At 33.2% G+C, this 25,004-nt stretch overlaps 2 protein-coding genes across 2 annotated transcripts in view; one reads left to right on the forward strand and one right to left on the reverse strand.

Moving 5' to 3' along the window:
- LOC116276399 (fibrocystin-L) overlaps positions 1 to 13,082 on the reverse strand; it is a 33,392-nt gene extending 20,310 nt beyond the window's left edge. Inside the window, exons 1-11 of the mRNA XM_031669705.1 lie at positions 12,826 to 13,082; positions 12,108 to 12,303; positions 10,345 to 10,487; positions 9,818 to 9,922; positions 9,007 to 9,195; positions 8,083 to 8,253; positions 7,297 to 7,523; positions 5,543 to 6,527; positions 2,832 to 3,080; positions 1,709 to 1,858; positions 46 to 220 (exon numbers count right to left, since the gene is read on the reverse strand). Of these exons, the coding sequence (XP_031525565.1) occupies positions 46 to 220; positions 1,709 to 1,858; positions 2,832 to 3,080; positions 5,543 to 6,527; positions 7,297 to 7,523; positions 8,083 to 8,253; positions 9,007 to 9,195; positions 9,818 to 9,922; positions 10,345 to 10,487; positions 12,108 to 12,247 (2,534 nt within the window). The 5' untranslated portion in view covers positions 12,248 to 12,303; positions 12,826 to 13,082. The remainder of the gene's footprint in view (positions 1 to 45; positions 221 to 1,708; positions 1,859 to 2,831; positions 3,081 to 5,542; positions 6,528 to 7,296; positions 7,524 to 8,082; positions 8,254 to 9,006; positions 9,196 to 9,817; positions 9,923 to 10,344; positions 10,488 to 12,107; positions 12,304 to 12,825) is intronic.
- Positions 1 to 25,004, forward strand: part of PKHD1L1 (PKHD1 like 1) — a 191,211-nt gene that overhangs the window by 127,723 nt on the left and 38,484 nt on the right. The window contains 8 exon segments of the mRNA XM_031669316.1: positions 14,270 to 14,421; positions 15,639 to 15,798; positions 16,361 to 16,532; positions 18,696 to 18,784; positions 19,150 to 19,298; positions 20,599 to 20,728; positions 22,158 to 22,276; positions 24,178 to 24,307. Coding sequence (XP_031525176.1) covers positions 14,270 to 14,421; positions 15,639 to 15,798; positions 16,361 to 16,532; positions 18,696 to 18,784; positions 19,150 to 19,298; positions 20,599 to 20,728; positions 22,158 to 22,276; positions 24,178 to 24,307 — 1,101 coding nt within the window.

Consider the following 25,004-nt stretch of genomic DNA (forward strand, 5'->3'; position numbering starts at 1 on the left):
GAGTCTGGAAATGCACAACGATGCATGTGTGTGTGGAGACAGTACCTGAATCCTGATCCCATGACTGTCAGTCTGGTGCCGCCTGCTGTACTGCCTCTTCTGGGAGACACTGCAGTGATGAGTGGAGTCAGTGACACTGCGTATGTAAACGGAGTCATTGACTGTGACAAATCTTTCCCATTAACCACACTCACTTCACAGGCTTGCTCAGCTCCCGTGCCTATGAGAGGAGGATCAGAGTGAATGCAGTTCTGCCATCAGACCCTGATTCATTTCCAAGACCTCCAAACATTTTCAATAACATCTTCCTTTTCACACAATCATCTTCCTTTTCCAATATACATGGGCTGCATATGAATAATAGTGGCCTCTAGCAATAGCCAAAAACATTACAAAGTTCATGCTCACTATCAACAGAAGAAAAAGCCCTTGGATCCTGCCAAGGAGACTCTTGCGTAGAACATTCTACAAACCTGCCTGCTTAGTTTTCCAATTCTAGAGAATCTAACTTTGTAAATTAGAACAGGAAGGAGGGAAGAACTGCTTAAAGACACACACACTGATAACAGCAAGCAGTGACAGCTGAAGGCAAGGTCAGAAACAAGGACTACAGAAACCTGATGCAAAAACATAACGAGAAGATGCAGAGCCAGTGTTAAGACAAACAACCTAAAACCTTGACAAGTCTCGAAGCATTGCTACGTATATATATATTTTTAATCAGGATTCAAACTCTGGTGTCAAAATGATAAATAAGCTCAATCATAAAAATATTGCATTTTTCAATATTCTTTGTTAAGGAAGTCAGAGAAAGAAGCAATAATATTTAGAAAAGCTTCAAAAATTTTGTTAATGTTTTAAAAAATGTGTTCACATAAAATATATCCTTTATTCTTCTAGAATATTCACATTGTTTAAATATCTTCTTAAATTTTGTGAAGTAATAACTAAGATTTGTTATCTAAACTACCAAATATTTAATCTTCACAACAATCTATTGAATTAGAGTTAATAATATCTCCATTTCATACGTGGAGAAACTGAAGCAGAGAGAAGTTAAGTTACTTAGTTAGGGTTACACAGTAAGTAACAAAACTGAGATACAGGGACTCCTCAGAGACCAGGCTCTTAACCATTAACTAAAAATGAATAAGTAAGCATGAGAATAATAGCGAATTACATATGGTTCTAGACATCATTCCATCCAGTTTATGTACATTAACTTATTAAACCTGACAAAAATCCAGTAGACTACTGTGATTCATCTCACTTTATAGTTGGAAAAACTGAAGCATAGAGAGGTTAAATAACTTTTTCAATGACACAGGTAGGGTTTGAGTTTAGCAATGCACCACCGGCATTGACACTCATAGCCATTAATGGAACTCCTATCTTTAATGGAAGCCTAATATTCTAATGGGAACTAAAAATGTGTTCTCCATTTGGTATGCTCAATAGACTAAGAACCATCAGTTTACACCATAAACTGGAAAACTGCAATTTATTATAAACAATTCCATCTGCAATTTATGAATCTCAAAAGACATGTGAATCTAGAAAATGTCCTGGAGAAATTGCTTAGAATCAGGACAGTAATAAAGTGATTTAATTACTCCAAGGCAGCCAGTAACTTGAAAAAAGAAATTAACTGATCTTTATAAAATTAACTAGTTCTCAAAGACTTCCATTATTTTTTCTGACAACTTACCATTATTAGATGGAATTTCACATAATAATGTTGTGTAATCAGATCTAAGCCTGTCAATTGCACATTCTGAGCCACAAACTAATATAATTGAATTTTGTGGATTAAATCCGGTGCCTGTCACAGTCATGGTTTGACCCCCACCAAAGCTCCCTAGTGAAGACAAATAAAAAGGAAAAACAAAGCTAATTAAAATAAAACCTCTTCTGTGTACATATTTTTTACCTTTATTTTAAATGTTAAAAGTAAGTTACATTAAATGAAGATTTTCTTAGAACTCAAATTATAGTGCATTATTCTATGAATGCAACTGAATCTCTTTTGATTGTAGTGTTTTAAAATCCTCACTGAGTAAATGTCATATCTGGTAATTTATTTGAACTATTTCTAGGAACTAAAATTTTACTTAAAAGAGATGTCACAAAGGATTTCAGAGTAGGCAAAACATAGACTATGCAATTACAATTTTAATTATAAGTAGGTTGGTTTATTTATACTTTCTTAAGGTTTTTAACCAAAAAAATTTTTAAATAAAAAAGATATTAATTTATGTAGAAATAATTACATACCAGTGATGTCTAAACATGATTTAAGAAACATTTTCACATATAACTGTCATTTTAAGTAAGATTAAGTTTTAAATAAATTAATCATACATCACTAAGAAATATAAGGTATTATATTTTAAAGTTTAGTATTTTGAAATAAATAATTATACACTTAACATGCTTATTTATTTGCAACATAAAGAAAAATATTTGTATTGTGCTATAAGAACTAGAAATTTTCACGGTGAAACCCCGTCTCTACTAAAAATACAAAAAAAAAAAAAATTAGCCGGGCATGGTGGTGTTTTGCCTGCAGTCCCAGCTACTCAGGAGACTGAGGGAGGAGAATGGCATGAATCCGGGAGGCCGAGCTTGCAGTGAGCCAAGATCGCACCACTGCACTCCAACCTGGGAGACTGAGTGAGACTCCATCTCAAAAAAAAAAAAAAAAAAAAAAAAAAGAACACACAAAACTAGAAATTTTATGTGTTTGAAGAACATATTATTTTCTAAATAAGGTTTCTAAATAAGTGTTTTCTGAAACAAAATATCTGCAGTTTCCTGCATACTTTGACTACCTTGGCTTGGATTAATATTTTGAATATTAAGCGGGTACTCAAATACAACTGTGGACACAGCTGAGCCTTTTGTCTTATGATGCATCATAACAGGAAATGTGCCCCCAGCATGATCTCCCACGATGCACTGCAACACACTATCATTGGCCATGGTTACGTTACACTGAATGTTATTTATCATCACCGAGATTTCCAAGATCTCAGTGCCAAAGTTGGATCCAGTGATCTCAATTTCAGTTCCTGGTGGACCTAAAAAAAAAAAAAGCACACAATATAAATATATCTAACTATTAATACACACTCATTTAAAGATATACCTCTTTACTTTTATAAATAAAAGAATACCTAGTGTTTTAAAACTAATATAAATATTAACAATACATGCTGTGTCATACATTTTGACTACAATATATCCTACATTCTACTGTATATTAATTATAAGTGATTTATCTTAATGTTTATTATTTTTCCAGCCTTTCTGTCCATTCTATTGAGTTGTAAGTTACTAATTCACACTAATAGAGAAGAGAGGAGGAGAGAAGAGCAGGTCTAGAGTTAGGAAGTATGAATGTCTGAGCAGCGTGGGTTAGAGCATATTTTAAGGATGAGGCTTACTATCTTTATTTTTGGTACCTTCCTTCCTGACATTAGCAACTCTTTTGAGGAGAGACTACATTTTTCTTAATTCAAACGTTTTTGATAGTTATGACTTGGTAAACAAATTACGATATGTAAATGGGTGTAAGATAGTAAATACAGAAAAAAGGAATTAATTTAAAGATTTGTAGGTGAATGTTGATGTTAATGCCTTGAATGAGTGCACATAGAACAAATAATTAGATTCTGGCTGTTCTCTTGCTTCCCTCTTTTGACAAATGTACATCAAGGGCATTAAACATATGGAATTTTTCCTAGGCTGTTCAAATGAATATTCGCATACCTAAATTTTAAATGAAAATTAGTCAACATAACTTTTTACAAACACAGTGCCCTCAAGTAGTAGTTTGATTTTAATTCAAGTGATAATAATAAAGAATTACCATATAATTGACCATAGTGAGGATTGCTTAAATATAAATAATTATTTTATTTTAAACATGACAGATACTAAAGAGATATTTCATGTTAGGAATAATTTTGTTTGTTTGTTTCTTTGTTTGTTTTGGAGATGGAATCTCGCTCTGTCGCCCAGGCTAGAGCGCAGTGGTGCAATCTCAGCTCATTGCAACTTCTGCCTCCCGGATTCAAGCGATTCTCCTGCCTCAGCCTCCAGAGTAGCTGGGACTCCAGGCACATGCCGCCACGCGCGGCTAATTTTTTGTATTTTAGTAGAGACGAGGTTTCACCATGTTGCCCAGGCTGATCTCGAACTCCTGAGCTCAGGCAATCCACCCACCTCAGCTTCCCAAAGTGCTTACAGGCATGAGCCACCGTGCCTGGCCGAAATAGTTTTAAGATACAATCTAAAGAAAGTTGTATGGGTCTTAACATTTAATTTTGCTTGACATTTTGCCTTTCAAATGCAACAGTGTTGTTCTCAGTGTCGCCTGTCTCTTCAACAAATAAAAACAGTTCAGTTTTCACACGTCTTCAAGTCTCCTATACCTTTGAATGCATTGTTTTGAAAAAAAAAAATCATTCAAAGACAGAGATAGGAAGAGACACAGTCCATGGAAATAAGAAACATATGCCATTATTTGCAATGATTACAACCATATGGGAAAGAAATATGCCATTGCTATTGTTCACATCTTTCAAAATGAGCAAATTTGACATATTAAAGAAGATTTCGACAGCAAACTCTTTGAAGGCAGAAAATACTACTTACACAAACCTGATACATTTCTCTTGTGATGTAACCTAAAAAAGACTTTTCTAAAAGGCTAACATTTAATGAGTTCTTCATTAAATGTACTATTCTAAGTTACATTATAAGAATAAACTTCTTTAACTTTATAATGTATGTACCTGCATAAATAAAGAAATTGATGTTTAAAAAAACTTGTCCAAAATTTCATAGCTGGAAACTAAAGGAACCAAAATTTGAGCCATTTGAGAGCCAAGCTCTCAACTATTATGCTACAGCTTCCTCTCCAGAATTCAGTGCGTATATAATAAGCATTCTAATAGCTCGAAGATGATCAGAAACAGCATAGCATAATGACAAAGGACCAAGATGATATATCAAACTATTGTTAAATTAGAAAAATGAGTCATGCTAAGTAATTAAGAAAATCTTATTTTATAACATTTTCTCCACTGAATGTGCCAATTATCTCCTTAAAAAGAATTCTGGTGTGCTAATAAGTTAATACTCATTTGTAGTTTCATGGAAATAAGGTACTCTGAAACACTCTCAATGTAAGTAAGATTGCAACTTTTGAATTTTAACTGGAGTTTCTAGTTCAAATCAACATCAATAACATAAATGAATTAGCAGTTTTGGTCTATCTTCACTTATTTTTAGCTCAAGTTAACCGGAATTTTGTTCCTCAATAGAAGTTGAAATTTGTCTAAAATTGTTATCCCATAAATGTGTGAAAAATAATCATACAATACAGACTACACAGAACTTGAATCCCATGTATTAGGTGTAATTGGGATCATTTATAAACACACCTTAATAGTTATTTACAAATATCATTCCAGTCTACACTAATAAATATTATCGATACAATAATATCAAGATAATAAGGCAGATATTGGAGTACCTCTGCTTGGGATAATTCCTCTGAGAAATGGAGTATCCTCCAGGGCATATGTAAAAAGCAAAGGTGGATAAGCAATTGTATTAACAAAGATTTTAACACCGACCATTCCAGTGGTCCCAGCGGGAGTGCGGCAGTTGACTTCATTGGGGTTGATGGAAATAATTTGACAAGGGTCATCCCCAATAGTGACTGTAGTGTTGCCTGGATAGAAGCCATTTCCTGTGATCACCAATGTAGTTCCACCACCAATGCTTCCAGAAGTTGGTGATAGAGATGCTACTGGGGGGCTGCTGACAGTCAGGTTTCCCAGAGCCAAGCCTTTGCTTCCCACCACAACACTAAGAGAATGATGTCCAACTGGGAGAGGAGTCACAAGAGCAGTGATGTTGTTTTCATTAACCTCTATTGCTCTGAACTGTTGATTTCCAATGAAAACAGCAATGTCCTCCAAAACAGTCCCCAAACCTTCTCCTTCAATAAGAACTTTTACAGACCCTATGACAGAGTTTGGGAAGACTCCTGTTATATAAGGAGTGATGCTTTCTAAATATGAAAAGGTGCAGTTTCCCTGGCACTGGGCAGGCACTCCATGTATTAGAAGATCTACATCCACAAGCTGTTGGGCAGCAGGGGATGTTTCACATTCAATGGATGTATAATCCACTGATAGAACTTTACATGGGAAATGACCCATAAGGACTTTTACACCTGCAGAAGAAACTGCAAATCCAGAGCCTGTTATGGTCACTCTTGTCATTCCTGTAGTTGATCCTGCATTTGGCAACACCAGGTCAATGTTTGGCAAAAGCACAAATCGCCTATCAAATTCATTGGACAACGTATTGATAGCAGTGCCCAAGTTGTAGACAGTCAAAGTGACAATTTCCCTGATACCAACATCCATTGAGTTTTGAGGGTCAATATGACATGTAATTGAATCCTCACTACTTTCTTCTACGACACAAGGGTAGCTACCAATTGTAACCTGTAAGTGAAATGAATGCAAAATAAAACAAGTCAATACATATCTCCAGTATAAACAAATGTTGTATTAGCAACAACTATAAATTTAAAAAGCTAATCATGTGCAAATAAATATCTTTTATTCATAAATTTAATTGGGGAGGGGCTGATTAAGGCATCTCTTGGATTAAATTGTGATTTGTACATAAATGTGCATTGCTACATTATTCATAATAATCAAAAGGTGAAAACAACCCAAATGCCCATCAACTGATGAACGGATAAATAAAAGGTTGTTTAACATACAATAGAATATTACTAGGTCAAAAAAAGAATGAAGTACTGATACATGGTACAACTTTGGTGAATCTTGAAAACATTATGCTGAGTGAAAAATAAATAAACTTGGTCACAATGAACCACATATTGTATGATTCTATTTACAAGAAATGTCCAGAACAGCCAAATCTATAAAGACAGAAAGTAGATTAGAGATTGCCCTGGGCTGGGATCGATGGAGGGGTTATGTGTGATATCTAAGGGATTTAGGGTTTGTTTGTTTGTTTGTTTGTTTGTTTTGGTAATGAAAATGTTCTAAAATTGATTGTGTGACGAATGTCAACTCTGTGCTTATGCTAAAAGTTTATGAATTATACACTTTAAATGGGTGAATTGTATGGTATGTGATAAATCTCAATAAAGCTCGTAAAAATTAAATAACAAGGTTATCGTCAAAATACTTTCATTGGGAACATGTAATAGAAGTACAAAGGAGGTATTTATATTCTTACCTTATTAGCACATGTGAGATTACTAAAGCCATGTCCAATAATTGTTATTAGTTCATTTACTGTTCCAGTGGATGGTGTAATGTTGCTTATAGATGGTGAAAAACAACTTGAAACCTCAAATAGCAATCTTTTTGAATTTTTAACCCTGGTATTGTCCAGGCCGCACAGGGGTTCTGTTGCTAAGCAGCCTGCCACAGAGCTTCCCAAGTGCCAGTTCTCAGGTCCTCCTTTAGACAAAAGAACTGCCTGTAAGTCATGAATAACATTCTAGAACGATAACTGTTTTTGAACTGTGTTACTTTTTATTTTGATGATGATGGTTTAAATTCTGGTAAATCTTTTTTGAAAAACAAAATGACAAATGGGTCTTAGGCAGTACAAAAGTATTAAAGACCTTATCAAAGATGTCACAGTAAAGAGAGAAAACTGAATATAAAATTGATTTATTTTTCAGTTTGTCCAAGGCCAGACCCCATGGGGAAAATAATAACATCATCTTACATTTTAATATATGTCCAGGCACATACATAGTGTCAGAACATTTTTACATTACATCTCACTTGAGGCACACAACGATTCTGAGGGAGAGACTGGTGGGAAGACATTAACATAATCCTTATTTCAGAGGATAAAATTCCAGCCTCAGAGAAGCCCAAACCCATTCAAGGTCACGTGGCTAGTAAGAGAGAAGCACAGTGAGACCCAGTCATCTGCTACCTGCTCCGGAAATATCACACACACCCTGGGTCACCTGTGTAACAGAGTTTCCATCTTTAACCATCTTACCATGAGCATATGTGGCTTCAGAGCTACCCACAAACAGGTGCAGGGGAATGTGCCTGGTTTCAGCTGGTAAAACATTAATGACTCCTTGGAGAAAAATGGAGTGAGCCTCATCAACGTACCCGCTGCTATAATAATGGATTCCAGGTGAAGTAAATTGGTAAGAAAATGAACCTGCCATAAAATGAGATTGTACATAATAAATATAAGCAATTAATGCATCTTTGAAAAGAGACTGAAAACGACTTGAAATGATCATTTAAATGCACATGCAGATGACAGTTTCTTATTTTTCAAGTGTATGAAATGTCAACAGAATGTAGTAAGAAAACTCGCTGACTATTAAAAGCTATCTTGTGTAATGAAATTACATTCCAAACAAGATCTAGCATTGATTTTCTAGAAAACCATGGCAAGCCGAGCATAACATACCAAAATTTAAAGAAAAATTCAACATGAAATGAAAGAATTTTTTTTCATGAGTTAAAAGTTCAAAATCTTACATGTACAAAACAAAACAGGCAATCTAAAAGGCACATTTTACTCTGAGCTGTCCTATAAGAAACACTGATTTCCAATTGATTTCAGTCAGTCAAAGTTCATCACTTGCTACCAGATTGGTTTGATTTAAACATATATTCCTATTTTATTGCATTTTGGTTTCACAACATTTTTTCAATTGATTGATTATCACAGAATCAATATAAAATATTTCTAATATCAGAACTCACTTGAGTATGTATAAAATAACTTGCTTACACTTATTGCTAACATTTTTACTACAGCAATAAAATGCCAACTAATTTACCTTATGCATTTGTGTATATTACTTATGTAAAAATACTGTATTAAATCTACCAAAAAATGTCATTTTATTAGATCTAGGAAAAAGTGGCATGATGTGAAACCCAGTAAGCAGAAACATACCTGATGTAGATTTTTGTCTTCCATTTGTGAATCCTTTGCCATCATAAATTACACTTCCAGGACTGGAGACAGAAAAAACCCTATATCCTATCCCTCTAAGAAATGGATGTGTTTGCCAATGCCATGCCACTGTGTCCCCTACAGACACATTTAGGACTGATGGTGACCAGGCATAACCTAATCCATGTACTGGGAACAAGAATTGAGTCATATTTTAAAAGAAAAAGAGAATTTCTTAATAATTATCTTTGACAACATTGCAGTTTATGTACAGTCAGTAGTAAAAACATTTTAATCAACACTAAAACTTAATTACTTACATAATTTAAGCACTAAACAAAAACAAATAGAAATACTGGAAAGCAAGGTAAAAAGAAGATAAGGAAAAATTAAGTCACAAAACTCCAAAAGTGATGATCAAGACAATTTGAAAAAAAAAATTAGAAGTCAATAAATAATTTGCTTAGAAAGCTTACAGAGAATATTTTTAAAGCTATGATCAGTTTTATTTGGAATGTTCATTTGGAAATCCATGACGGATAATAAACTACAATTTGGGAGTTTCTGTACTGCAGCAAAACCAAATGGCAATTCCTGAAGTTGGAAACTGTAAAGTACGGCCTTCTAGATTCAATCTACCATTAATTCACTCTATATATGACCCTCTATGTCAAGCAGTTACTGCTGACAAATTATAAAAGAAATAAGAGTACTCAGTCTCTCAATAATTTGAAATACAAAATAAATAAAAATCAAATTAATTTCAGGTTTAAGTGCTTCCATTTTTTCATAGTATATAAATGGCTGATACCTGAATCTTTCCCATTGTTAGTAATCCTGAATATATTCCCAGTTGAATGAAGAATACATTTTATGACATTTTCTGATGATGATGTAACATTGCAAGGGATGGACCCTAGAAAGAATAAATACTGGATATTTTTAAAAAGCAAACATTTTGTCAAATTTTTTTGTGAATTACAGAGATGAAGTATAATTCATCGACAGCCAAGTCCCTAAAAAAAACTCTGCCTTACATAGTAGGATCTTCGGTACTTCTTTTCTGATAGTAATCATGTATGAGTACTCATTATCTGCAGAACAACTCCTCCACTCTATATGTTGCATACACATTAAATACACAGTAATTATTTATTGAAATCAAAAGTAGTTATTCAGTTTCTCTCTATCACTTTAACCAAATACACTTAACCTTTTTTTATACTACTAGAAAAATAAAACTGCGATTTAGAATCTTCATATAATAACTCAGCACCTATAGTATATCCTTTAAGCTGAGAAAAATGATAATCACCTTCCTATGAAAGAAGCTCTTACCTAACAGCACGGTATTGTCAGCTGGTATTGTGCTGAATCCAAAACCCCTTATGGTGATTTCAGTTCCACCAAACAAGGAGCCTCTTTGTGGAAACATGCTGGTCACTTCCAAAACATACAGTATTGAAGAATTTAATTTGTCTCTGAGAAAAAAAAAATGGATACATTTTTCAATGAGCTTTCTTCTGGTTTATCTCGCTAAACCCTTGCTAGGATATGATTTCTTTAGAAAGAGGAAATAGTTGGATATTTAATTATACATTAGTTTTTCAAGATAGACAATCTGGCAATTATCATAATCTTTGATTTGGTTGGATAGTATATTCAGTATTTTCCCCTAACTATGAAAATTACATTTCTGAACATTCTAATGGCAGAAGAATTTGAGATGGAAGATCCTACAATATTATGGAAAAATATGCTTATGAGAACTGAGGTCACAAGAAATACATTAGATTTTTAAAAATATTTTATATTTTCATTAGAGTAAAACAAAAAGGTAGCTCTGCTTTAAAAATAGTAATTAAATCTCACACATTTGAGTAATCAAAGTTTTGTAAAATTAATTTGAAGTTATTATTCCATGTTTGTTGAAAACTTGTCAGGGTCTCCCTTCCACTACTTCAGGGAGAGAGTTTTTAATTTATTTTGCTTGGTTACAGACAATGCGTCTGCTAGGAGGCCTTCAAAATGTAAATGCTTTTCTGATATGACATATTTGACTTCCACATTCAAACTTCCCTCGTAACTTAAGAGAGGCAGAAAAATTCACGTGAGTCACTGTGTCAACTTTTTACTTCCATAGCATAACCGTGGTATTTCTTGAATCTGAATACACAATTTTGTGTGGTGTCAATTTCACCCATTATATCGTCAAGCTAAAGCACAAGCCAATACAGAACCCATGTAAGCTCTGCCCTGTGAAACCAAGAGGAGATGGATGTAGTGCTGAGGTTTATGTTTAATGTTGCTCATTTTCATTTACTTCTTGCAAGATTTTGCTGCAGTCATCTCCTTCTACTCTGACATTAGCTTTATTGGCCTTTTTGTATCCATAAAATTTCAGTATCTTCCTTTTCTAAGTAATCTAAACCAATAACTTCCTCACACTAGAACTAAATTTTATCAATTAACAAATAGTCTCAGGGAAAAAGAAATACTAAGTCCTTACAGAAAATTGAGTTGGAGAAAGACTCTCTGCATCCTCTCCTTCAAATGGCCACCACCTACCCATTTCTTGGTTTAATTGTCACCTTTTCAGAGAACCTTTCCCTGATGCTCAGGATAAGTCAGCTCTCTCTATTATAGACTCTTACTGCACCTAGTACCTCTAACGCATAGTATTTTTCACATTTACAATTAAACTCTTGGTGTAATCCTCTGTTTGAAATCTTTCTCTCCAAGAAAATTGTGAGCACCATTAATGCAGGGGAGATGCCCCTCTAATCCAGTGTAAATCCAGCCAGCAGCACTGAGCCCCTAGAAGCTACTTGATACGCATTTCCTGAATGAATCAAAGTCATGTGACATATACATAAGGCTAGTTGTACAGAGAATTTTACAACCTGATCTGAATGGTATTGGTCTCAAAACTAGGTGTCATATTACAGTTCTATGAGATATTCTCAGCATATTTTGCAAAAGAAGATGTAGAAAGGTAAAGAGAGCAACCCCTAAAGTTTAACGCCTACTTCTTTTCCTATCCCAGTTCCACTAGCCCCATGTGTTCCACAACTCCATCAAGTTTGTGTTCATTATCATACCTTATTGATGCAAAACCCCAGTTTCTGACTTCTACGTGGATATCTTGTTTTCCAGGAGACAACTTGGGCAAAAGGCATCTAATATCTGTGAAGTTCCAGTGAAGAATCTGGCAGGTTTTTCCTCCAACATACACCGCCATGTTTTGTGTGAGTTCATTTCCAAAATTATAGCCCTTAATTGTTAAATTAACTTCTCCTAGTATTTTAAAATTTTAAAAATAATGCAAAAAGTTCAACTTGCTATCCAGTGTGAAATTTGCATATTAAATAAATCAATTCATCTCTCATCTTTCATTGGATTTAGGAAATCCTAGCACTTAGAGAGGCAAAAGGAAAAGCAACGAAAGAGTTGGTAGCAGCCACAAAGGGATGAAATGTACATTCAATTGCTCAAAAGGAAAAAAGATGACAAAGTCCTTTTTTAACAAATATTACCATTTTTCTCCTTATTGCATATGTTCAATATAAAATAATAAATAGATTAATCTATGGTAAAACATACACACACATAAAACTATAACTGGTTTCAATTTAAGAAGCAAAACTGCAGAAGAAACTATGCTTCAAAAGCCTTTCTAGAAATGTTTTTCATACATATGTCAATACGTATACATACATACATGCATATATATGACAATACATATACATACATACGTGCACACACATTTTTATACATATGACAATAAGATATGACTGATCTTATTGAAGAATTTCTTACCTAGTATTGTTCGTACTTTTGGACTAAAATCAGTTATAATCGGCGTCTGTAAACAATTGTAACTAAAAGCATCCCCTGCTGTGACTTGAAATCCATTGGTAGTAACTGAAATATCAACTATACCCTCAGTTTTCTAAAATAAGAGGAAAAAAATTAGAAAATATTAATTGTTGAGATACAGAAATACACGGGCTGAAAAGAAATAGATTATTGAAAATAAACTTCTGGGATGCTGCTATAAAGACACATGCACACGTATGTTTATTGCAGCACTATTCACAATAGCAAAGACTTGGAATCAACCCAAATGTCCATCAGTGACAGATTGGATTAAGAAAATGTGGCACATATACACCATGGAATACTATGCAGCCATAAAAAAGGATGAGTTTGCGTCCTTTGTAGGGACATGGATGCAGCTGGAAACCATCATTCTTAGCAAACTATCACAAGAACAGAAAACCAAACACCGCATGTTCTCACTCATAGGTGGGAACTGAACAACGAGATCACTTGGACTCAGGAAGGGGAACATCACACACCGGGGCCTATCATGGGGAGGGGGGAGGGGGTAGGGATTGCATTGGGAGTTATACCTGATGTAAATGACGAGTTGATGGGTGCAGCAGACTAACATGGCACAAGTATACATATGTAACAAACCTGCATGTTATGCACATGTACCCTACAACTTAAAGTATAATAATAATAAATAAATTAAAAAAAAAAAAAAAAGTTATCAGGCACTCTCTTGTGACCAAAGCATTACTAAATTATACAGTTTTTCCCATAACAGGTAGTTCAGGTTCAAAGTTCGTATTCGTAAAATGTATATATCTTCATCAGTGTTAAGTTATAGGTCTAGTTATAGCCTTGTTCTTTAAGAACTCTAAATCAAAAGTCCATTAAACTCAAACAAAACTATTTACTACTAAAAATTAATATGTGTTGTACAGATTTTAATTAGCTCAACAGATATAGGAAACTAATAAAGAGTCAGAGTTTATGTTTTTATATATTCTACATCAAGGATTCTGAATAAGTTCTTAAAGAATAAAAATGAAATTATGTTTAGATCAATGATCTTTAAATAATTATATTAATATATTTAGGCACTTTCGTTTTAGGAGTTGTAATTTCACAAGGTTTCAAGTATATCTTTCCCTAAGGAATAGAGGCTCCATCTCAATTCAAAATTCCAAGTTTGAAAGCATTTTACTTTCCAGTTGAATGTAATATTAATCATTTCAGTTCTTCAGTTAAATGAAGACATTTAGAACATAAGTAATGAAATGCTATATTAATCTTTTTAAAGACTTTCATAGACTAAACCAATATTTGCTAAACCAACTAAACTAAACCAACATTTGCACTTGTTTATAAAAGGAGGACTTTATTAGAGGTAGAGATTACTATTATTTGCTTGTTCTATGTTCTCCTATAGGCACAAGCATTATTCCATTTCAGAAGAAACGACTGACTCATATGTCTGGGTGGATGGCTCTGATTCCAAATGCAAAACACATTAACTGGTATTTTAAAGGTGTGGATCACATAACCAACATTTCATATACATCAACATTCTATGGATTTAAGGTAAAAATATTTATCTTCTAATGATTATAATTGCGTATTACCCAAACACAGCCTACATCCTCATACTTACTCACACACATTGTCAGGCCAGAGGGACCTTTTATCACAAATTGACCTGTTGAAATCCTGCACATTCTTCACGAACCATTCTGAATCTAAGAAGTAAGCCAAAAAAAAATTCATTTGAGAATCAGAAGTAAGCAATCTTTCTGCCACGTTGCTGTAGTACTAAGCTTATTCCTCTGTCATTATTACCATGATAATAACTTACCTTTACTGAGTGTTTATGATATCTCAGGGATCAGCAGTTAAGAACTTTATTTTTTATATAATGAAATAGATTAACCATACCTGAGGTCAAGTGTTGGAGACCAGCCTGACCAACATGGTGAAACCTTGTCTCTATTAAAAATACAAAAAAAAAAAAAAATAGCCAGGTGTGGTGATGGGCACCTGTAGTCCCAGCTACTTGTGGAGACTGGGGCAAGAGAATCGCTTGAACCCAGGAGGCAGAGGTTTCAGTAAACCAAGATCCCCCTACTGTACTCCAGCCTGGGCAATAGAGGGAGACTCCATCTCAAAAAAAAAAAAAAAAAGGCCACTACCTAACTCTATCTAAATCTAACATTCTGTGAATATTTACTTTCTAATTTATATTAAAAAAAGGTATATGAAGTGGAAGCCCTCTGTATTATTTACTGTCATCTCATTTCCTATTCTCCACCTCTAATGGTAGCCAGTATCCTGAATTGGATGTTTTCCATCTTATACATGTTCTTCCACTTATACTACACATTTGTGCTGCATTGTTTTAAATATTTTTAAACATTATAGAAATAAAATATTGTCTACAATTGTATCTGTCAATTTTTTAAATAAAATATTTTCTAAATGTATGCATACATACATACATCACATATATATGTGTGTATGCATATATATACACTATACATGTGTATACTTAATGTATATGTGTATATATATACATACACACAGGAGAGAGAGATCCTTTCATTGCCTTAGTGACAGAACTAGCATTATTGTCATAGACATGTAAAATGTTAATAAACGAAATAGAAATTCAAGACAAAAAACAAACTAAAGCCAAAACTTTTAAATCTTAACATAATATAGGGGCTAACTATATATCATTAAAATTAATGTGTCATATGAAGAATATTAACATACAAGTGACATTTTTCTACAAACTTTTATAGGAAGAAGACTATGTAATTATATCACATAACTTCACTCAAAATCCTGATATGTTTAATATTATTGATGTGAGGAATGGTTCCTCAAATCCATTGAATTGGAATACTAGCAAGAATGGAGACTGGCACCTTGAAGCAAACACTAGTACTCTATATTATTTGGGTATGTGTCATTAGGCAGAGTGATATTTTATCTGATGCTTTGTCTAAAGGATGAGAAAAATTGCTTAATAAGCAAATGTGTTGTACAGTGCTTAATATATATAAGATTCAATAAATGTTTGCTGAATGGAAAAACTGGAGAAAAAAATTATTATTGAAAAGGATTTGAGTTGAATTAAGAACTTTCATTTTATGTTGAAGGTGACACCAGCATGCTTACACATTGACAGTTTTATTTCATAGACTTAGAGAGAATGAATACAATGGAAGCTGATACATATTTTGTTTCCATTTTTATTATTTAATTATTTGGAAAATTAAAATATGTAAGAATAAATTTTAATTAAATTCTAAAACATTCATTTTTATCAAAATATTTGACTATGTATGTCTTTATAATATGTACATCATCAGAATTTCTCCACATCTCTTCCATACATATGAATTATAATTCAAGTTACTACCTAAAGAACATTTTCCAAAATGCCATAATTTTGTTTACATTCAAGTACTTTGGTCACTATGTTCATTTAACCCATTTTTACTTTTTACTTCACTTTCAGTGTCAGGAAGAAATGACCTTCATCAGAGTCAGCCCATTTCTGGGAACCTGGACCCTGATGTGAAAGACGTTGTTATTAATTTCCAAGCTTACTGTTGTATTCTCCAGGATTGCTTTCCTGTACATCCCCCATCAAGAAAACCAATTCCCAAGAAGCGACCAGCCACATATAAGTATATAGGCCTTTTGTAGTTGATACCCTCCAATATCTCTTAACATAATCCTTTTCACATGTCACTCCTGGGTGAAACAATAATGCTTTACTTCTGCACAATGTCTTGTAGGTTACAAAGTACTTTCACACTCATTGCTTTGCTTGAGCCTTACAAAAACCTTCATAAGAAAATGAAAAAGTCTTACAAAAATTACGTGTGAAAGTTACTGGTAACCTCACAGTTGCAGAATGTTAGATTTAGATTATTAGACCTGGCCCAATTCCCTTATTATATAGATGAGAAAGCTGACACCCAGTGAACATAGGTGCATTACCTGAGATCACAGAGCTCACTGATGCATATCCAGTACAGCACCAGAAATTAAGTCTCCTTGAGAATCCAATGCTTTCTTAGCAGGTGCTGTCTCTAGAATAACCACCGTGGTCAAATTTCATAATAGAACTTAGTTAATTTTCTTTCAAATATATTTTAATTCTTCTAGTTAAAAACAGTATTTCTATCTTTGTAACTTATGTAGCTCTTTACCTTTATTTCTCATGTGAAGCATCACTTTCTACCTTGTATTAGAGTAATTACTGGACATGATGGTACTAGTACATTCAGTATTAGTCTTTAAGACCCTGAAAGGCATCATCCTGATTTGATGTATATTTGCATCCCTTATGGACAATACTACTGATAAAAATCATGATGATGCTAAAAGCTAACATTTAGTGAGCAGTGAATAGCCCACTACTGTGTAACAAGTACAACTCAATGATAATTATTAGATGAATTACATTTCAAAATAAATAGATACTGTAGCAGTTATTGTACAAAAGAACAAAAATTGAATTTGTTTATATATTCATTAAACCACTAAAAAAATTACTGAGTATCCACTATGTGCCAGGCATTTTTGATTCAATTATAAACAACATAGATGTGATCTCTGATCTCATTATACTCATATTCAATCCAAAGAGATGACAAAACAAGCAAATAAACAAACAAAAAGGTAAACAGAAGATAAAGTATGTAAGTGTGAGTTGCAATAAATGTTATAAAAAGAATGGATATGGGGCTTGGACAGAGAGCAATATGGCAGGGACAGCCTTTGGGTGGGGTGGTTAGGAACACCCTTAAGGAGGGGTTATTCCAACTGCAACCCAAAGGATGAAGAAGAGCTTGCTGAGTGAAGGGTGGGAGAGACCTAGGGAGCAACTTGTGCAGGTGCCCTGACATAGAAAGGGTGTGGCATGTCCAAGAATGGAGAGAGAATCATCAAGGCCCTTATGCATTCTAAGGTAGATATAATTATTAAATATTTAATTAACGTTTATTATGACTTCTATAACAGATTTAGATTGCTCTAGGCCAGAATGTGGTAAAGGTAAATTATGATAAACTATGTATATATGCCATGGTATAGTTTTTCTTTCTTCCCACGGTATGAATTTTCCCTACTGGAAATAGTTATAATTGGATTGATTAATTTGTATTATTCAACTAGCTATGAATAATACAAAACAAAACAGTATCTTGACCCAGAAGTGCTACCTCAGGATTAAAACAGAAGGCTCAAGCTATATAACTTAATGCTTACTTTAAGTGGGCTTTGTTGATCGTACAATGAGAAATAAGAAGAAGGGGAATACAAAACATGATTATTGATAGTGAGTGATGGTATGGATAAGAATGAAAGGCTATGATTGTGAATGTTTTCCAGTGGGAAAATATCACCAATTTTATAATAATATCCTTCAAAAAATTTGCATTAAAAGGTATTTTCTAGAAGGAATAGTGATGAAAACTGAGGGCTGTCTGTCCTCCCATGCACTTTACAAAATTATTTGAATTTAATCTAGCCTTCACTTTAGATACAGATCTGCCACCCCCATCCCAGGCCAGGGGCTTAATGGCGTTGGTGCATCCTTGTCAATTCAGAGACCATTCTTCTACACCTTTTTTCACAGAATCTAGCAAACGATATCCTCTACCCCCACTCCCCATGAAATAGCCCATGTGTCAAAGGTCTTTAAAAGGACAAAGCATGCATTTCTTTTTTCTTCTCCACCATGTAAAATCTTATGGGGAAATGGAATGGTTTACATTTTAGACAAAATTAGGGTATATCACAACAAGTCATAATTCACAGAAGTATTTCTCTTCTCTTTTCAGTTTATGGTCAAATGATTCTTTTTGGCAATCATCACAAGAAAATAATTATACTGTACCTCACCCAGGGGCAAATGTGATTATACCTGAAGGTAAATACATAAACACAAATGAATAAAATGTTTGTTTTATGTAATATTAACACTATGGCAGGGTAGATGTCACAGTTAGGTTTCCACTTTTATCAGCACACTTTGGTGAAAGAGCAAGTGTGAAGAAGTGGACTCTATTAATGCATCCTGGATACTAAACCTAGCCTTCTGGGGTTTCTGTGGATTTAAACCTGACCATTAATTAACAAGAGTAGAATTTCTGGGAGAGATAGGAATCAGGTATTATATGAAAAGACATTTAATAAACTTACTCAAAACCAGGACTCAATGATAAGCTTGTCAATGTTTTGCTATAGGTTATAGTTTATGGACTATGTTATATTTCTTAAAGTATTGTTTTATAGGAACATGGATGGTAGCTGACATAGATATGCCATCAATGGAAAGACTCATTATTTGGGGGGTTCTAGAACTGGAAGATAAATATAATGTAGGAGCTGCAGAATCTTCTTACAGAGAAGTTGTTTTGAATGCTACCTACATATCACTGCAGGTAAGAATGAGGGCCTTATAGTTTATATCTTTATTAATCTAATTCTAAGATGTATATTTACTCAAATAATAAGAAGGAAGCATATTCAATTGGTGTGAATAAAAAGTACAACTGACTCTAGCCCATTAAATGTGAGTCTCAGGTAAGTCCAGTATATTTCTGTTCTCCTTTAAATTACGAACTAAACATTTCTTAGGAGTAGTTATTATGGGATTCTTAAGTTTGCAGTTAGCCCAGTTTCAATTCTGCATAGAATATCTGTGTCATTATGAGGTCAGGCTAAACCAACAGCTTGTTCCAACAAAGAGTCCTAGGAGTTCTGAAAAAATTAAAAGAATTTAAGCCTTTTGTTTTTTAAAGAAAACAAACAGTATTAAAAAAAAAAAACCCAAAGAGATATAAATGGAATTATGAAAGCAAGAGAAAATAAATCAAAATGTTACAGTTATTCAGAACAATCCCCACATTCCTTGTAAACCCCGGATGGTCTTGAACCTGTACCAGCTTAATCAGCTCGATTGTTCTGTCAGTCTTGTAATATTGTTTATGAAAAAGAATAGCTTAGCCAAAAAGCTATTAAGCATCATTAAAATAATAAGTAGTTAGAATTATTATTATTTCTTTGAGAGAAGGAATAAAGTCCAGAAACTTGGTTATTAATATTTTAAAAGTGCATCATATTTTGATTAGATGAATGGCTTTAAGGTAAATTAAAGTTACAACTGAATCTTTACCTCATTGTTTTTTAGTTGGGTAACCATGGGTAAGTTATTTGACCTCTTTCATCATTAGTTTTCTCACCTGTGAAACAAGGATAATAATACTAATTCATGAATTTGGTGTAAAGAAAGGTTAAATGATATAATATATGTGAAGCCTTACACATTATGCGTGTTGGAAATAGCAAGCATTTAATGATAGCTGTTAGTATTAATAATGACGACTCATAAATGGCATAGCTTGGGTGTAAGCGTGAAGAGTATATCTTACGTATGGGATATTACGTTCAAATACATTATGGTCTGTTCAAACACCACTAGTTTAAGTCTTATGAAATCTCAGTTTTAGGTCTGCTTCTGTCCATAAGTAGATATTGAATTTGACCTTTGAAAAATCATTTAAACTGCCTATCCAAAAGTGAAATTAAAGTCACTTCCAGTTATAATGCTGTTCTTTATATAACAAAACTCATTCCTTTTTACTAGGGGAGACTTCCAGTGACTTCTTAATTTCTTTTTTATGGGTGGATTTTTTTTTCTGGTCAATTTTTAACTATTAACAATTTTCTGCTTTATTTCAGGGAGGTAGATTAATCGGTGGCTGGGAAGATAACCCTTTTAAAGGAGACTTAAAGATCGTTCTTAGAGGAAATCATACTACCCCAGACTGGGCTCTTCCAGAAGGACCAAATCAAGGGGCAAAGGTCTTAGGTGTGTGTCTACAGATACCAGAAGTGTCACATCTGTTTTGAGAATCTACTTTAAAATATATGGCACTAAAGTACCTATCAGTTCACAATGATAAATACTTTATCATAATAAGTACTTCTGATATAAAAGTGTCAGAAGCTTTTACAGAAATTTATTTTTATTTACAAAGAGTTATAGAAGTGGCAGAGATTTTTAGAATTAAATCACATCACATTTCACCAGGTAGAAACAGATATAAATGTGCATATTTTAAACCAAAATGTAATTTATTACAAAACTAATATTAACAAATCTCTTTGTGTGTATATTATTTTTCCAATCTGGTTTTCTTCACACAGTTTTCTTTATGTAAGCAAAACTATGTTTCACATTTTTTTACCTTAAAAGGTAACTTTCCTACACATTATTCCATTTATAGTATTAATAAATAATCTGTGGATCAGTTGACTCTGCAATCAATTACCCAATCACAGCTATTGCTGAGATTTAATTTCCCAGTTGCATTGGTGTACTGTGGATATTCTTATTTGAGCTCAGAAAGCAAATGGCTTGAAAGAGTTTAACCTGGTCACAATTAAGAACTGTTTATATGAATGGTACTGCATATTTATTTAGGAGACACATATAAGCATGTGCTACCATTGTTTTACTGTACGATTTCTAAAACTGACACCAAGTAAATAAGGGGCTAAAAATTGCTTGAGATTGAATTAGCTCACCATTCACAAATGTCCTGAAGCAGACAAATTCAATCTTTAAAAAAAATTACATGTTTTAATTTCAAAAGTAATATATTAAACAACATAGAACAATATCAAGAAAACATATCTGTAAAGAATATACATCTTTCTAATTCTCTTTTAAGGACACTAGCATTAGTTAAAATTTTTTGTGTGTCTTCCTATGTTTTTATCTAGGATGCCTATATTCATATTACATATACTGATTTGTGGTGATAGTATTGTTCCTTTCATAAAACATGGTCAAACTAAGTATATTATTATGCAATTTTCTTTTCTCAGTGAACATATTATGAAAATCTTTCCTGATCAAAATGTACAGATAAAACTCTTTTTTATAGCCTATTATTCTACAGTATTAGTATATTAAACTTTATTCCATCCTTTTCCTTTTGATGTATATTTGGATTAATTCCAGTTTCCTCATGTTTCTAAATATTACTGTGGTAAGCATCTTCATTCATGTACTCTTGTATACTGGCTTTAATGTCTATGAGCCAGAGTTCCAGAAGTGGGTTAAAGGGTCAAAGTCTTCTTACATGGCTCCAAGCAGAGAGCACCAATTCATTCCTTTCATTCTAAAATGTTTAATCACATAATAAAATATATCAATGAACATTTTCATTTTATAGTAGCACCTAACTCAGTACTGTGTGGTGAATAAATAGGAGTGTGCTTTTCTTCTTTAGGGGTGTTTGGTGAGCTAGATCTTCATGGAATTCCACGTTCAATATATAAAACTAAGCTCTCAGAAACTGCAGATGCAGGTTCCAACGTCCTGTCTCTGATGGATGCTGTGGATTGGCAGGTAGAGAAAATAATTATGTAATGGAACATGAATATATACAGTGGGTCAGCTGAAAAAATGTCTATTCTACTCTCATGGGCATTCATTTTCTCATGTGATTAGCCAGATGAAAAATGGGTATTTTGCAATAAGCTTGCAAAAATTGACCTGATAGGAGGCATTTAAAAATTGTGGCTTCAATGGTCCTTTAAAATAAATAGAGAACATTATGTCTGTGTGCATATATACATATGTATGTATATTGTATTTATATATATTTTATGACTATATATTATGTATATACATTTTATGACATATATGACTGTAGATTAGTCATATAATATATGACTTATATATTATGTATATAGAAGCTAATATATAATATATAAGTCATAAAAATGCATATAAATTAGTCATATTTTATATTAATATATGTCATATAAGAAAAATATGAATATTTTTGGATAAAATTAAAATGACTATTAGTCATTAAAATGTATATACAATATATTAGTCATATTTTATAGTAATGTGTATTAGTCATAAAAGAAGAATATGAACATTTTTGGATAAAATTATTTATTATAAATTCTTACAAAACAGAAAATGGAATTATTTAAAATATATTTTATTATCTTGGTTGCCTCTTCACTTCTAATTTATGATTTTACATGTTAAGAATTTGAAAAGAAAACAAATTCTGACACCCAATGATATCCATATACTGCCTGTGTTAAATGAGATCTTTTAATAAAGTATAAATGGTAGCAATTCTCATCTCTACTGTGCTCATAAACCATGCACAAGCCATAGAGTCCACATGTTTTAAAATACAGTTTTTAATGCCAAAAAATTAGAGAAATGAATGGATTTCATCTCCAAGCTCTCAGATCTCAGCCAGCTCCTTTCTGGTGAGAACAAGCTTTAGACTCACAGAACAAAGGGAGCCTTAGTTTGAGTAAATCAATGCAAATCATCAAAACATTTGGGTTTGCTCTCTTAGTGTAGTTTATAATGGGTAAATAGAAAGAGGGTTTATTGAGAAGTATTATGATCTATTTGCAATATGTTTTTATTTGCGATAGTTCTGGTGTGATTACTTTTTAAAGAGAATAATTAAGTGATTTTGATATCCTTATTATTTATCCAATTAATACTGTCTGCAAATTTTGTATCAAAGTAATATTTAACCAAGTGTCACACGTTTTTCTAGGCATTCGGGATTTAGTGGTGAAGAAATTTGTCCAAGCTATAACAGAACTTCCTTTGGAGTGGGAGAGTCAGATACTAAATGAACAAATAAATATCTATTAATTTCAGATAATGTGCATGATGAAGGAAATTAAACAAGTAGTGTGATAGAGACTGCCATGGCAAAGAGTGGCAAATAACATTGAATATTCCAGAGACGGTCTTTGTCAAGGGTACATCTGAGAAGAGATTTGGATGATAAGGAGGAGCTCAATATACAAAGTTCTAGGACTTAGCCTTGCCCTTTAACTTTCCTCAGGCTTTTCTGCCTTTCAGAAATAACAAGTGAGAGTTAATTGTACTAAACAAACAAACAAAAAACTAGGGAAAAAAATTCAACTCTTAATAATATTGTCCTGATCAGTTCTTAATAAAAATGTGAGTATGTTTGCTTTGATGTCTTTACTTTTTTAGAAAGGTATATTGCTGTGATTTTGCTAAACGGCTGAGTTAAAGTTAAGAAAATGCTCAGATAATTCAAAATTTATAATTCTTAATATCAAACACAAGCATATATATTTTAGAGACTTTAATGTACTGTTTATTCTTTCTGATAATACCATAATTGCCAATGAGATATAAATTAAATTTGAATTATTTAATAATGATATCAAGAAATATAAACCCATTTTTAAAATTGTTCTCAAATTTGGCACTTGAATTTTTCTAAGGAGGGAGAAGAGATTGTGATAACAACCACAAGCTATGATTTCCACCAGACAGAAACAAGAAGTATCGTTAAAATCCTGCATGATCATAAAATTCTCATTCTTAATGATAGCCTTTCCTATACTCACTTGGGTAAGTGGATGCTTTTTAATCAAATAGATATATAATTGTATTGAAAGATTCACATTTTCTCTGTAATTATAATTCTTTGATAAAACATGTCACAAATATGTTAAAGGAGCATTTTATTCAGATTGGCAATGATACCCAGTGAGCGCTGTCTTTCTCTGTTGGTTACCGATAGTCCCCGCTATGTGCTTTCATCCATTCAGCAAATATTCAGCAAAGACCTAGTGTATGACATTTTATAGGGTAAGGTTCAACACTTTCTGTTTAAAGCAAGCTTCTAGGTGATTCTTGTTCACACTGAAATTTGAGAATCCTTTATCCAAAAGCCTTGTTGTCCTAAACTGTTTCATGGATATAGTCTTTAGTGGTAAATGCATTTAGACAAGTAACAATGGAAAGATAAAACTATAATTGTTGAGGAAAGAAGGAATAAGCATGATCTGAAGATGAGTTTTCCACTTACAGGAGCAGGGCCTTCCCAGCACTCCAGCCTTTCCCCATTTGGCATGGTACCTTCATCCAAATCTCAGGAAGTGGGAGCAGACAGTAGTGTAAAGTTAGAAAATCCTTTCAGATGCCCCTGATGCTCACATGAACTCCAGATGCAAGACAGCATGATAGACTAGCAGACGTTTGACTTGGGTGAAAAAGAAACTGAAAAGAACTTCTTAAAGCAGTACTTTGATAGAAGTGCATGTGT

The sequence above is a fragment of the Papio anubis genome, chromosome 8, assembly GCF_008728515.1.
Source record: "Papio anubis isolate 15944 chromosome 8, Panubis1.0, whole genome shotgun sequence".
Classification (NCBI taxonomy): Eukaryota; Metazoa; Chordata; class Mammalia; order Primates; family Cercopithecidae; genus Papio; species Papio anubis.